Source organism: Rhinatrema bivittatum, unplaced genomic scaffold (assembly GCF_901001135.1).
Source record: "Rhinatrema bivittatum unplaced genomic scaffold, aRhiBiv1.1, whole genome shotgun sequence".
Classification (NCBI taxonomy): domain Eukaryota; kingdom Metazoa; phylum Chordata; class Amphibia; order Gymnophiona; family Rhinatrematidae; genus Rhinatrema; species Rhinatrema bivittatum.
Window position 1 is genome coordinate 1 of NW_021821031.1, and position 14,871 is coordinate 14,871.

Genomic DNA, 14,871 nt, shown 5'->3' on the forward strand with positions numbered 1-14,871 from the left:
TGGTTTGTGCTCTTAGGCATTGTTTTAATAGTATTTGAGTAGCCAGAGTCTGCAAACAACAAAGGTGTGTCCATAATTTGATTATATCTACCTATAGTTATAGAGATAGATAATAAGAGATAGAGAGATATATTTATATATATATAGTGATAGAGATATATATATATATATAGATATTTATATAAAATATATAAAATATATAAATAGATTTATATATATTATATATTTTACCTATATTTTATATCCATAATTTTAATCTACCTATAAACACCAGTTTTTCGTTCAATGTTATCACTCCCCTGTTTCCTGTAAACCAGCATGATGTGATTTTATCATGAATGCAGGTATAAAAAAAGCTTTAAATAAAAAAAAATAAATAATACTGCATGAAAGAGAAAATGTCACTGTGGAATCCTACCATTATCATCAAATCCATGTGTGATTTCATGACCAATGACCATGCCAATGCCACCATAATTTAACGACTTTGGCTGTGATGCACTGAAGAATGGTGGCTGTAAAATACCTGCAGGAAAAACTGAAAAAGAAAGAAAACAATTCAAGAGCTACTTATAATGGGCTTTCAGATTTCAAAGTATAATAGTTTCCATTTATTTAAATGTGAGTGTTGAGTTTCTTATCAGTTTTTTTGAAACAACATTTTTCAGATAATGATATTGCAAGAGAAAGTAATTTCCATTAAAGGCAATATACCTTTAAAAGATAAAAGTTCTGCTTTCTAATGATATAGGGCATTAGTTTATGGGAGAAAATGGTTACATAGTAGTCTTAGATTTTAGGGTTACAGAAACCTAACACTTAAGTGTCTATGTGGTAACGGGTATTAGCATTAATATCTGTGTTAAACGTGTATCAATGTGAGCATTAAAATAGCTAAGCCAATGTACTAACCAACTTAACGCTTGCTATTTGCATGCTGGTTTTACACCTGTTTCCAAATGGTAACACTAACATGCATGCAAATAAGGGCATAATAATCAGAATTATGCCTTCACTGATATTAATGCTGGACAAACAATCCAGCATTAATGTCTGCAGGGGTTAATGCAGTCCTTGGAATGTAGCAAGTATAGTTAAAAGGTCTGTGTTAGACAGGCCAGTTCTGATCTGGCCTTCTGGCTTGAACTCCCTGTCCTCACCAAGAATTGACCCTTCAGGCCTCTGAAACTGTTAGAATCCAGCTGCCTTCCCAAACTCCTCGGCAAGAGCAGCACCTCTGCTGCAGGGTATTTCATCCCCCAACTCCCTTAGCCATGGATATGGTGATAGGTTGAAAGGCATACGCGCCAATTAGATGGATTATTTATTTATTTATTTATTTATTTATTAACTTTTATTTACCGACATTCGTGAAACACATCATGCCGGTTTACATAGAACTCAATTGGGAAATACAGTATAACAATATAACAATATAACAGTATGACATTGAAACAATAGGATGTTACTAAAACGAGAAGCAACAAACAGAAAAACCAAAAGCAAAATACAACAAAATAAATAATGTTAAAGGAAAACGAGGAGTGTAGTTTGTAAGAAGGGTAGGCCGGGGGGTAGGGCGAGGGGGGGGAGAGGGTAAGGGGTAGAAGGTAGGAAGGGGGGAAAAGGGGGATAAGTAAGGGAAAAGAAAGGTATAGATTGAGGAAAAGGGGAGAGAAAGTGGGAAAAGGAAAGGAGGGGGAGAAAAGGCTTGTTTGAAGAAGTGAGGGGAGAGAAAGGCAGAAAAGAGGGATACCATGTACAGATGGCTAATGTACATGGACTCGCTTAACTAGGTAGGATTATGGAGAGTTGAAGTAGGTGGTATTCAATGGGGTAAAAGGTTTTCTTCAGAGGAAGGACCTGGGAAAGGGGGGGAGCAAGGAGTATAAGGTAGAGCAAGGGGGCTAAGGGGATATTAAATTTGATTTGTGTCGGGGTAGGCCTGTCGGAAAAGCCATGTCTTGACTCCTTTCTTAAATTTGTGAAAGGATGTCTCTTGGCGTAGGAGGGTGGGGAGGGAGTTCCAGAGGGTGGGGCCAGCGACAGAGAAGGCTCTCCCTCTGGTATGAGTTGAGTGTGCTGTTTTGAGGGATGGGATGTGGAGAGTACCTGTATGGGTTGTTCTTGTGGGGCGGTTGGAGGAGCGGTAATGAGGCATTTCATCGAGCCAGGTGTGGTTGTGTTTATGTAGGGTGTTGTGAAGGATGGTGAGGGTTTTGTATTGTGAGCGGAAGGAGATGGGCAACCAATGTAGGTCCTTTAGTATGGGGGTGATGTGGTCTCTTTTGCGCGTACCGGTTATGATTCTGGCCATGGAGTTTTGTAGAATCTGAAGGGGTTTGATGGTGGTGGCGGGGAGTCCTAGTAGCAGGGAGTTGCAATAGTCTAATTTTGTGAGCATGGTGGTCTGTATGACTGTGCGGAAATCATTGGTGTGGAGGAGGGGTTTGAGTTTTTTAGGATGTTAAGTTTATAGAAACCCCCCTTAAGTAGAGTTTTGATGTGGGGTTTAAAACTTAGGTGCTGATCTATGAAACGCCCAGGTCTCTTACAGACTGGGTCTGTGAGGGTTGTGGTAGTATTTTGAGGAGTGTTCTGTGCATGGGGGAGAGTGAAACGTTCAGGTTGGTTGGAGATGATAAGTAATTCTGTTTTAGAAGTGTTTAAAGCTAGATGGAGTTCAGATAACAAGGCGCTTATGGTGGTGAGGCAGGATTCCCATCGTTGCAAGGATTCGCTTATGGATTCTTGAAACGGTATGAGAATCTGCACATCATCTGCATATAGGAAGAAATTCAGGCCTAGGTCGGAGAGGAGGTGGCATAGGGGTAGGAGGTAAATATTAAAGAGGGTGGAGGATAGGGATGAGCCTTGGGGTACACCTTGCGTGATAGGTATGCGTGAGGATTCGTGCTTGTCGATTTTTACTACGTATTCTCTGTTTGTAAGGTAGGAGGAGAGCCATGATAGAGCTGTACCTGCGATGCCTATTTCTGCTAGGCGGGCCATTAGTATTTGATGGTTGACTGTATCATAGGCAGCTGAGATGTCTAATAGGGCGAGGAGGTACGAGTTTCCGTGATCCATACCTTTGAGTATGGTGTCTGTCATGGCCAGTAGTAGGGTTTCGGTGCTTCGGGCTTTACGAAAACCGAACTGTTTAGTGTGGAGGACATTGTGGTCTTCTAAAAAGTCCGTCAGTTGTTTGTTAATAACCCTCTCTAGGACTTTGGATAAGAAAGGAAGATTGGAAATCGGGCGGTAATTGGCCGGGTCTGTGGGGTCAAGGGTAGATTTCTTCAGGAGGGGCTTAACTATGGCCAGTTTGAGTGGGTTTGGGACACTACCTGCGGTAATGGAGCAGTTGATTAGGTCCTTAATAGGTTTGGTGATGGCGGGGGTAATAGAGAGAAGGGTTTTTGAGGGAATGGTGTCTGAGGGGTGTGTGGCAGGTTTCATCTTTTTTAGGATAGCTTCTACTTCTATGTTGGTGGTGAGGTCAAATTCTCTAAGGGTGATCTTTTTGTCATTAGGGATGGGGGTGAGGGGGGGTGATGTTGGCTGGGAAGCGAAGTAGGATATTGTCGACTTTGTTTTTGAAGTAGAGAGCTAGTTCTTCGCATCTTTTGTTGGAGATGGTTTCGTTGAGGGTAGGTGTGTTTTGGTCGGTGAGTTCTGATACGTATGTGAATAAGGCAGTTGCATTAAATTGGTAGTCATGGATCTTAGCTGCGTGGAAATCACGCTTGGCTTGGGTAATTGCATGACGGTATGCGTGCAAGGTATTGTTGTACGTAGCTTTAAGTGTAGCGGATGGTTGTTTGCGCCAGGCGCGTTCTTTAGCTCTTAGTTCTTGTTTCATTGTTTTTAAATTGGTGGAGAACCAAGGTTTTCTTTTCTCACATTGTGCAATGGGTATTTCTTTGTGGATGATGGGGCATATCTTGTTGGCTATGGTCGTTGTGAGATTGTTCCAGGAGTGGAGAGCAGTGTCTGGGTTGGTGAGATCGATATTGTTGGATATTTTGTCGAAAGCTAGGTTGAGCTCTTCTGTACTACAGTGTTTACGGAAGGAGATAGTTTTATGGTGTTTTTGTGTGGAGGTGTGTGGGATTTGGTTTCAAGGGTTGCATTGATGAGGAAATGGTCGGACCAGGGTACTGGGGTGATTACAGGGGGGGTGGCAATGGTTATTTTAGAGTTCACGAAGATTAGGTCGAGTGTGTGGCCCGCTTTGTGTGTGGGTTCGGAGACGATTTGATTGAAACCCAGGGCTTTGAGGGTGTCCAGTAGGATTTCGCAGGCGGGGGTGGCGGGGTGGGCATCCACATGGATCCACATGGATTAGAGCCCACCTCACTGAGAAAGGATCACGCAGCGAGAATGATTGGCCAGAACATCCCATTGAGCTCAGCAGGTATCAAGGTGACTCCCGGATGGGAGAAACCCTTAAGGTTCACTTGGGAGATACTCTGGAAAGGCTCCCTCATGAAACAGACCTGCTGTGCCTTAGAACAACCTAAGAACAGCGCTACTACTCGACCGGCTCTTGGAGCTCGTGAGCAACCGTCAGCCAGAAGCAGTGACATCCTTTCCCCAGAAACAAAGAATGAAAGACACCCCTTGTGGGGGTGAACAATTGGACATCCAGATGGGAACCCAGTTGAATCTGCCCGTCTTGAAAGGAGAGGAGTAATGGGAATTGGGGCCTCCTGATCCCAAAAACCTTTCAACTCTCCTGTTGAGAGTTGAGTTATAATCACTGATCGTTGAGGTTCAGAAGTGACCAATCTACCACAGACAGCTACCCTCAGATGGGGTAAGTCACAATAATCAACAGAGGAGCCCCAGCAAAAATGGTCCAATGACTGCTGCTGCTGTTCCCTGGCCCTGGCCTCCCAGGGAAATGCAGAGATTCAAAGAATTGAGGCTCTGGCTCAGAGATAAACATCAATGTTAAAAAAGGCACCGCTACTAATGATTAATGTCCCATCAAGGACTTGGTTAAACAGATGCAATCCCCATTTACATTTCACTGCTGACATCCAAGCAACCAGTATTCACTTCTTGGACATTACCATTATTAAAACTCCTGAGAAGTTCATTACCACTTTATATCGCAAACCTGTCTCTAGCAATACCTTTTTACATTTCGCTAGCGCTCATCCTTGCTCCTTAAAAGAAAACCTTCCTGTAAGTCAATTCTTTTGGATTCGACATCTCTGTACTACATTATCCGATTATCAAATTCAAGCACGGGCTCTCAGTGCAAGATTTCAAGCCAGAGGCTATCTCCTACAATGCATTAAACGTGCATAAAAAAGAGCCACGTTTGCACACAGAGAATGGTTATTTCTCCCACGAGCTGTTGATTCTACGGATATCCTGACCTGCTTATTACCTTTTTCTTCTATGACCCATATTGTGAAAAACATCATCTGGAAGAATTGGCATATTTTACAGCTGCACCCAGAATTTCAAGACACTCCTCGGTTTTCTTTCACTCGTGGTACCAACTTACAAGATCAGTTGGTCCACTCTGATTCATCCATCCGACAAGTTTTTTCTGCTGTTGGTTCACATACAGCCTGCGGTTCTTGTTCAGTATGCGGCATCATGATCCATACTTCGGCTCTATTTTTCTCCAGACTCAATTTTACTTTTGTTTTGAAACATAATACTGATTGCTCCTCTACAGGCATCATTTACATTTTACAATGCCCATGTAACCTCTGGTATGTCAGGAAGACTCAACGATCTTTGAGAACACAGTTGATTGAACATTGTTCATGTTTAAACAAAAGTCATTTGACAGCTCCTCTTGTAGCCCACTGTTTGGAATTTTCACATCCCTTCGACACTCTAAAAGCTTATGTTTTAGAGCAACTTCATCCCAAATGGCGGGGCGGTGACTTTAATACATTACTTCTGTAAGCTGAGCAATGTTGGATTCACCGGTTAAATATATTACATCCTGCAAGATTGAATACATCTTTGGATCTTCATGTCTTTCTTTGAATCAGCCATTGTTGTTTATTGTTTCCAAGATGACTTTATTTTGTTATGTCATGATGTTATTCCGTGGGTTGAGCGCGGGCTGTTTAATCCATACATCAAGTTTGATGCGGGTCTCTGTCCCGTGGTTTGGATATCTTTTGCGAGTCCTTCCGTCCATCTTCAAGAGGTGCTTTCTCCCATCGAATAAGTTAAGTAATACTTCTTTTAAAATCACTTTCGAAACTAATTTAAAAAGTTTTTTGGATATATTGTTTACAGAGATATTTAAATTCTTCAAATACCCCTGAGGAGGCTATGCCCTATAGCGAAACACCGGCCGCTGTCGGGTCTTGAATATTTCCTGTTCATGGTTTTACAATGCCCATGTAACCTCTGGTATGTCAGGAAGACTCAACGATCTTTGAGAACACAGTTGATTGAACATTGTTCATGTTTAAACAAAAGTCATGTTCATGGTTTAATCACTCCAAGTCGGGACATTGGTTAAAAATTTATTGTGTTTAAAAATCATCATTAAGCGCTCCAGCATTCTAAAATTTGGTATGTGCTGCAAATGTTTAGTAGACTGGATGGTTCTTCAGTGCATAGAACACGCCGCCTGACTTTCTGATGCGGCACATACCCATACTTAAATATTTTTCAAATACATCTCTTACTCCTTGGTGGGACATTAATCATTAGTAGCGGTGCCTTTTTTAACGTTGGTTATTGAAATACAGGACCGCAAGAGTGCTCTTTGTTGTTTGTGGTGTCAGAGATAAACATGCCAGGGACGGAACATCAGGGGCTTCCCCACAAAAGGGGTTTGTGACATGAGAGGGCTCGAAATCATCCTCTTCCAAGGGAGGAGAAGACTCCGACACTAGTATCCCAGTGTCTACTCCCCTTAGGGTTTGATCAGTAACTCAGTACTAGGTCAGTCCTGTGGCTGTGGCGCACAACCTGTTGAGCTCACCATGAGAGAAACATACACACAGATACACCCATACAGCAGAGGCAATTGGAAAAAAGAGCCCTCTGCTGTAAAAACATGCTGACCAATAATACAGTGGTATCCACTTGCTGGAGTAGGTAGCAACGTGCTGGTAAAAGGCAAATAACAATGTGTGAGGACACCTTCCCTTCCAGTGCTCCCCAGCACTTTGCGGTGCAGAACCGATGAGGAGGCTGAGACCCTGATGTACCTACGGCAGGACCCTGGCTTGGCTGAGAACTGCACAGACAGGGAGAATGCTGCCTGCCATCCTCTGAAGCACTTGGAGTAGATGCCTTGCTGTGCCCGGCTGCGCATCCTATGCTCCACTGTCACCATAACTCCCAGTGAAGTGCATAGGGACAGTGTGGTGATAGTGTCTCCAATACCACTAGGGCTCTAGATATGGTATGGTGGTGGGTAGCGTTCTATGGCGTTTCTCCCTCCAGTACCTGATAACACTCCAAGAGACTGGACCACAGTCCTTGAAACTGCATTGGGAATGGCTCACCGCCGTTTCCCTCATGGAACGACAGCAGCGAAGTTAATGGTGCTCTGCAGTCATTCATATGGCAACTGACCAAGTCCACTAGTGCACACAGTTGTGACGGTGCCCGTACAGCCCATAGCGCATTCACATTCTTCAACAATGGATCACATCCAGGGCAACAGATGACACTACACCCAGAGCTTCCATGGTGTTAACAGCCCAGTGACACTCAGGTCTATCCAGTAAAGTGCGGCCGCGTTTACCCCACTCCTAACCCGCATTCTACTCACTTTCCGGCCGCGTTAGCACTTCCTGCGATCCCCAATCCCCTTTAACCTACTCCTACCGCGTCCTAAAATCCCCGGGCAACCCTTTCCGCACGCGGCATGTATATTGCATGTAAACAAGCAAATTAGCTATTCCCTTCCATCCAGTAACGCGTGCCCCGACTATCCCTTTTTTACCCTGCCGTTTTGCCGCGTGTTTAACCTGCTAACTTACCGCCTACCCCTACCCCTGCGTTAGAGGCAGGGGTAAGGGTAGGCGGCAAACTTTCCCCCAGCCCCCGCTCTCCTGCCCTGGCCGCGTCCATGGGTGCTGGTCTCCGGGGCAGCCCCAGTCCTCTCCCCTCCTCCCGAAGCAAAAAAAAAAAAAAGCGGAAAAAAAAGTTGCAAGAGAGAGAGAGGGGAGAGGACGGCAATCCTACTCGGGGTTGCCAGTCCTCCCTCCCCTTCTCCCGAGGCAGGCACGAAAAGCAGGCTTGCTCCGGGAGGAGGGGAGAGAGGACTGGCAGTGTGAAGCGACTTACTTTTTGCAGCCCCCCTCCAGACATCGGCGAGGATGGGATTGCCAGTCCCCCCTCCCCTCCTCCCGAAGCAGGGCGCGAAAAGCAGCCTTGCTCCGGGAGGAGGGGGGAGGGGACTGGCAGTATAAAGCGGCTTACTTTTTGCAGCCCCCATCCGGACATCGGCGAAGACGACCGCGGCTCCTCTCTCCTGCCTCCAGCTGCTCAGGAAGATGGACGTCATGTCTTGAGCGGCCATCAGCAGAAACGGATCGCGGCTCCCCTCCCCTGCCTCCCGGCGAAGATGGACGCCTGCACGGGGGAAAGCGGCACCTGTGCGTGCAATTGGCCGCTCAAGACGTGACGTCACATGCCGTGACGCCAAACGTCGTGACGTCACGTCTTGAGCGGCCAATTGCATGCACAGGGGCCGCTTTCCCCCGTGCAGACGTACATCTTCGCCGGGAGCAGCGATCCGTTTCTGCTGATGGCCGTCTCCTCCGGAGGGCTGCAAAAAAAAGTAAGTCGCTTGGTCGCCTCACACTGCCAATCCTCTCTCCCTCCTCCCGGAGCAAGGCTGCTTTTCACGCCTTGCCTCGGGAGGAGGGGAGAGGGACTGGCCATCCCGAGAGTAGGATTGCCCGTCCTCTCCCCTCTCTCTCTTGCAACTTTCTTTTCGCGTTTGTTGCTTCGGGAGGAGGGGAGAGAGGGCTGACAATCCAGAGCGTCGGAGAACTGTCCACTTCCTAGTACCTGTCATTTCAAATGTCATTTGAAATTACATTTGAAATGACAGATACCAGCGTGTCCGTGAAGCGTTAGGCCCGCGCACCCAGGTTACTGTATAGGCGCTGTATAGCGCTCTATACAGTAAAACGGGTTGCGCGGGCCAACGCTTCACGGACGCTTCTTAGACGCAGCTTGCATTAGCAAGCTATTTACATACAGGATCGAGCGGTAGGTGAGCTGCACTGTGCGTGCGGCAACCGCGGGTGCGCCGGGCACTAACGCAGCTCTTCCTACCGCTCGGTACTGGATAGACCTGACTAATAGAGAACCCAGTACCTAAAGGCATTGATAGACCGCTGGTACCAAGGATGCCAGGGATTCCTTCAGGCAGAGGCTCCGACATGCCTCATCGATGCCCAGAGGAACCGATGATGCCAGCACCATCAACTGTTCCCCTTGGCTCATCTATCCATTCGAGGACATCGATGCTGAGGGTTCGATGGAATCTCTTGCCAGCGGCTATAGCTGACAATAGCCTCGCTAGCACTCATTACCACAAATGGTGCACGAATCCAGGTGGGGCCTCCAATGCCTCCCGACTCAAGTGGCTCAGGGCCCACAAGATCATCCGCATCCATGGTGCCCGACAGCCATAGGCCAGTGATGGGACAGCACAATGCCCCTCAGTGCTCCACTGGGACACCATCAAGGTGCCTCAAGGGCATCAGACCACTATGCTGGTATGCCTTGAGTAAAGGACAACCCCGCTACTTAATCCATTTAAAGCTGAAATCCCTGCTGCTCGAGGGCTTCAGTAGCACTTAAGGGCTCCCAAGAACCCTGGCGGTCGATGGCCTTGGGGATGACCAGGGCCAATGGCCTCCATGGCGGCCCCATACCTCGATGGCATCGAAGGCATCGATGGTATTGGGGCAGCTCCACACCACAATGGCAAAGAGGACGTGCATCATGATGGCCCTGAGGGCAGCCACGGTATCACGGGAGTCCACTCCCACACCTCGATGGCAATGGGGGTGGCCACTCGTGCACCTCGATGAGATTGAGGCCACGGATGGCACTGAGGGCATGGAATGGATTCGAGGCAACCATGGCATAGAATGGAACAGAGGCATCCATGGAATTGATGGGTCTGCCATCTCGAAGCCCCAGGCGCTCGATGATTGCAGGGCTTCGAGTCCACAAATGTCTATGGCACGGAAGGCTCTTATGGCATCGAGGGGGTCACATACGCCGATGGCATCGAGGGTGTCCCAGCACCTTGATGGCATCAAGGGTGACCACAGCGCTCAATGGCAGTCCTGGTCCCTGATGCGGTCCTGACATCAATGCTTCAAATTAACTGTGTTCTGGTCACAAAAGTGCACGGGCAGCCATTACTGGGCATGGCACCAAAGGTGCGGCAGCAAGCTGTTTGCCCAGGCTCCTGCTCACCCTCTCTCCCAGGGAGACTATATTGCCATCACCAGAAAGCAGGAGGGGAGGCTACGTCATCCAGGGCTTCTGCCCATGGAGACTAGTTCCTTTCGGTGTGGAGGGGTGAGCTCTCCCCCCAACAGGAATGGTATGGTCCTCAATCTCTTCACTGTCTGACCTCCGTTGGAAAGAAATCAGTAGAACTAGGGATCACAAAATGAAACTCCAAGGAGAAACACTTGGAACCAACGTCAGGAAATATTTCTTCATGGAGAGGGTGGTGGAGTGGATGCCTGGAATGCCCTTCTGGAGGAGGTGGTGAAAACAAAAATGGTGAAAGATTTCAAAGGGGCATGGGATAAACACTGTGGATCCCTAAAGGATAGATGATGAAAATGAGGGAAAGATCAGATGGGGGTAACTTGCTGATGTGACGGTTACTACCTTTAACCAATAAGCCTTCATACTGTTGATGCAACTCATTATTGCTCTCTACTTTAACAGCAGGGGGAAAAGAGGAAAAGGGGAATTAGTTTCAACCAACAAGGACATTGAATTTTACAGTCTAGGAAAACAAATAAGCATGGGGGTAACTTGCTGATGCAACTGTTACTACCCTTAACCAATAAGCCTTAAACTTGTTATGTAACTCCAACATTGCTCTCTGCTTCAATAACAAGAGATAACACAAGAGATAAGAGATAACGGGAAATTGGACTCAGGCAGTAACCAACAAGGGCCCTGACTTTAACAGTTTGGGAAGAAGTAGGGGGTAACTTGTATGCCACAGCAGATCCACCCCTTGATGCTACCATTATAGGGGAGACCTGGATGGCATGGCTGATGCTACTATTAGCTTGTTGTGCAGATTGGATGGACCGTTTGGTTCTTTTCTGCCTTTATTCCTATGCTTCTATGTTTCCAATGATGCTGCTCAATCGGTAAAACAACATGGAACCTGTGCTCGGATAGAACTCAGGCGAGTCCCCAGGCTCAGCGGCCTACACGGATCTCCCACGGACTGCACTCAGTCAGTCCTGCCAGCACCGGACAAAAGGTACAAAAACAGAGCAAGGAGGGGACACACAGAAACTATAGGTGCAGTATAATATATAGACTCTGCCAGACTGCACAGTGACTAAGGCCCACCAAGTGGCCAGCAGACAGGAAAAGATAAAGAAAATTACCATAAGGTAAAGGAAAGAAAATAGCTGCAGCTCTAGAAGAAATCTCTTACAAACACCATACAGGAAGAGAGTAAAGCTGAATATCGTGAGCACACAGCTCCCACAACCACACAGCTCCATGGAAAAAAAAGACTGAGGGACTTTGCCTGGGGGGCAGGGTGACTACAGCTGCACATGCTCAGTAGGGCATGTATGAAAGTACTAGATTCTTTGAGATCAAAGTTCTGTGCCAGGCTCCATCTGATGATGTCACCCATGTGTAAGGACTAACATCCTGCTTGTCAGAGAAGAGAGGTTTTTTTTTCCATCAATAGAAAGAACTTTGGAAATTTGCACACTGATTCAGAAGCTGAGCCTCGAGGGAAAGATTTTGGTGCTTGGAGCTACCATCCTGTTTTTTTTTAACTTTTGATGATTTCACCTTTTGGTCTGAAATCCATTTTATAAATTGCAGTAAACCATTTTTTGTTTAACACAATACCAGTTCTCTGACTACTTTTTTTCCATCCCAAAAAACAAGTCTGCTAAGCTAAATATATCTGCGTATGTGAATATGAGGTGGAGAGAGACTGGCTATGAGATACTGTAGAAGGTACCTATCATCAGGAGCTTAGGGCCCCAGAGGCTTGTCCTCCCTCCCTGCCGGTTGAACCCCGGCCCCCATGGTGGATTACTGCAGTGTAGTGGATGGTGTGAGTGCGAGAGAAGAGTAATCCAGGAGACAGTAACCCCAGGGCGTTCTGCTGTGACCCTTGTATTACGAGGGGGCTACATGGGTAATGTTTGGGCATGTGTAGGATACATGGTGAGCCCCAAGGCCTACTTTTGGAGTTTGGAAGGGTTATGGTGGCAGGGTCTATGAAGGCCTGGAGAAGCATTTTTGGAGATCAGGGAGGGGGGAGACTATAATGGGCTCAGAGGCCCATTTTTAGTTCCTGGAAGACGAAGGTTCCCACACTAACCATCCTTTTCACTTTGGGCCAGTTAGCATAGGGAAATTTGGGCTGCCCAATGTGACAATGTTACTATGACTGCCACATGCATGTTAAAGGACATGTCAAAATTAGTGAAAATTTTGGTGTCTTAAATGAAAATGTCTAATGAAGTATATTATCCAAGTTAAACATTACAAGGTTCATATTCAGCTGCTGGCTGGCTAGCAAAATTAGCCAGATAAATAGAGACACACTGTTGAATATCTCTGGCTATTCTAAAGTTAGCTGGATAAGTTTATCTGGCTAATTTTAGGACAGCTCTACGGAAGGCCTAAAGTTATGCTGCTATGATAGCCAGATAACGCAGAAAATCTGTATTTGTCTGGCTAACTTAACCATATAGCCAAGTCCATTCTGGAATGACCCCGCCCCACTCCCGAGTTAACTGAATAACATTTTAATCAAACAAATAATTTTCCAGTTAACTTGGGACCAGTCAGAACTTAGCTGGACAAATGGCGCTGAATATCAGCCTCTAAATATAAAGTTAGTACCATTTCCGTTATAATCTAGCACACCAAAGAACAATCCAAAGATAGTGACTTCTATGAACTATTAGTCATGAGTTTCAAGATTCCAGGTTCTTATCATTGCACTGCATAATACTCAAGAAAGCTACTTGAAGTAAAATTGATTGAGCAAAGTTTTATGATGATTGTTTTAAAAATAATGTATTTAATTTATCTCTTATCAACATTGCAAAGTACATTTAATTATCAGGCACTATTAACATGTTATTGCAGTGTTTTAAACATCAATAAAACATTTGAAAAGAAACTACAGTTGGTTTGAAATAATATTTTTATCAGGCTCTCTAATGTTTGAAAGATATAGCTTAGCACTTAGGATTAATGACCCTTCTTTAGGCCCTGGCCTCTAGTAGGCAAAACTCCATAGGAAAGCTCCTAACAGGCCTAAAAAAAAAAAAAAAGGGGATCACATTACTCCAACCCTACAAGCACTACACTGGCTCCCCATAAGTACAGTATTTAATACAAACTTGCACTGATAGCACACAATTTACTATACTACATCACTTCCCCTTGGATTGGCTACATTCTTAAACTCTATATCCCTAGGAGATCATGTCCCTCTGCCTCCTAGTCCCTCTTAGAAATCCCCTCCCTTCGTGCTGCCAGACTGCCATTTACACATGAGCACCTGCTCTTTTCTGGCCTTCCCTCTGGAACTCCCTCCTGCAGTTGTAACATAACATGACTGACACTGAGGAGCTTAAAAGATCTTTAAAAACTCACTTATTCACAGGCGCCTTCTCCCTGTCAGTAACAGAGAGTCAACCTCCTCTTAGCAAAGCTTAATGCTCCACCTCTGTCATACAGGCTCATTTGATACCGTGCCTTTCAGGCAGAAATAGAATGAAAAGTGCTAATTTATTCTAATTTGTCTAGAACTATGCCTATTGCTTGTTGACGTTTAACCTCTGCTGTTTTTAAAATAAGTAGTTGTGTTACCTGCGCCGAACTTTCAGGGCATGGGCTACAAATCATATAAAATAAATAAATAGTGTATATATAAACTTAAGTTTTGCAATACCGTTATAGCTTGATATATAATTAGCACAAGATTCTCCAACAAATATGATAAATATATTTTACTGAACAGACAGTTTCTAGTGGTATATACATTGCAATTAAGATCCAAATCCAATATCAGACTTACTATTCAACACGTTTAACTTTTTTTTAATCAAACCGAAAACATTATCAATTAAAAGAAATAATCTATAAATATTATTATAAAAGGTCAAATCATTTTCATTTCATAAACACATGATTTCTGCTTATTCATAGATTTGAAATTAGCTATTTCTATTTTTAAATTCCAAATCTACCACATCTTAATACAACTAGTGACATGAATTTAATTGGAAATGCAAAGGAAAGGCAAGGGAGTCCTTCAGAGAGCAATAACAGTAGATGGAAACACTAATAACTGACATTTCTAATCTGTATTGTCAACAACTGTGATGAGGCAAATATAATATTGCCGTATTTATTTTCAAGAAATATTATCAGAGCAGCAGGGCTCATTTAATGGAGTTTTATATGTCTATCCTACAGCCATTACCATTATAAAATGTCAGACACCTACAAATGCCTAGAGTAAATGGTCTGTTCCTCCTCACCAAACTTTGCTCTCTTCTCTTGTATTAGAAAACCCATTCATTCCCTACAATCCCATATTTACACTTTATTTATTTTTTTGACTTATATTCTGCCTTTCCGCCACTTCAGAGT

General features: G+C 44.9%; 1 protein-coding gene across 1 annotated transcript in view; it reads right to left on the minus strand.

Annotated features, from left to right (window-relative positions):
- Positions 1–401: 401 nt before the first annotated feature.
- LOC115082383 (neprilysin-like) overlaps positions 402–14,871 on the minus strand; it is an 86,826-nt gene continuing 72,356 nt past the window's right edge. The window contains 1 exon segment of the mRNA XM_029586609.1: positions 402–538. Coding sequence (XP_029442469.1) covers positions 402–538 — 137 coding nt within the window.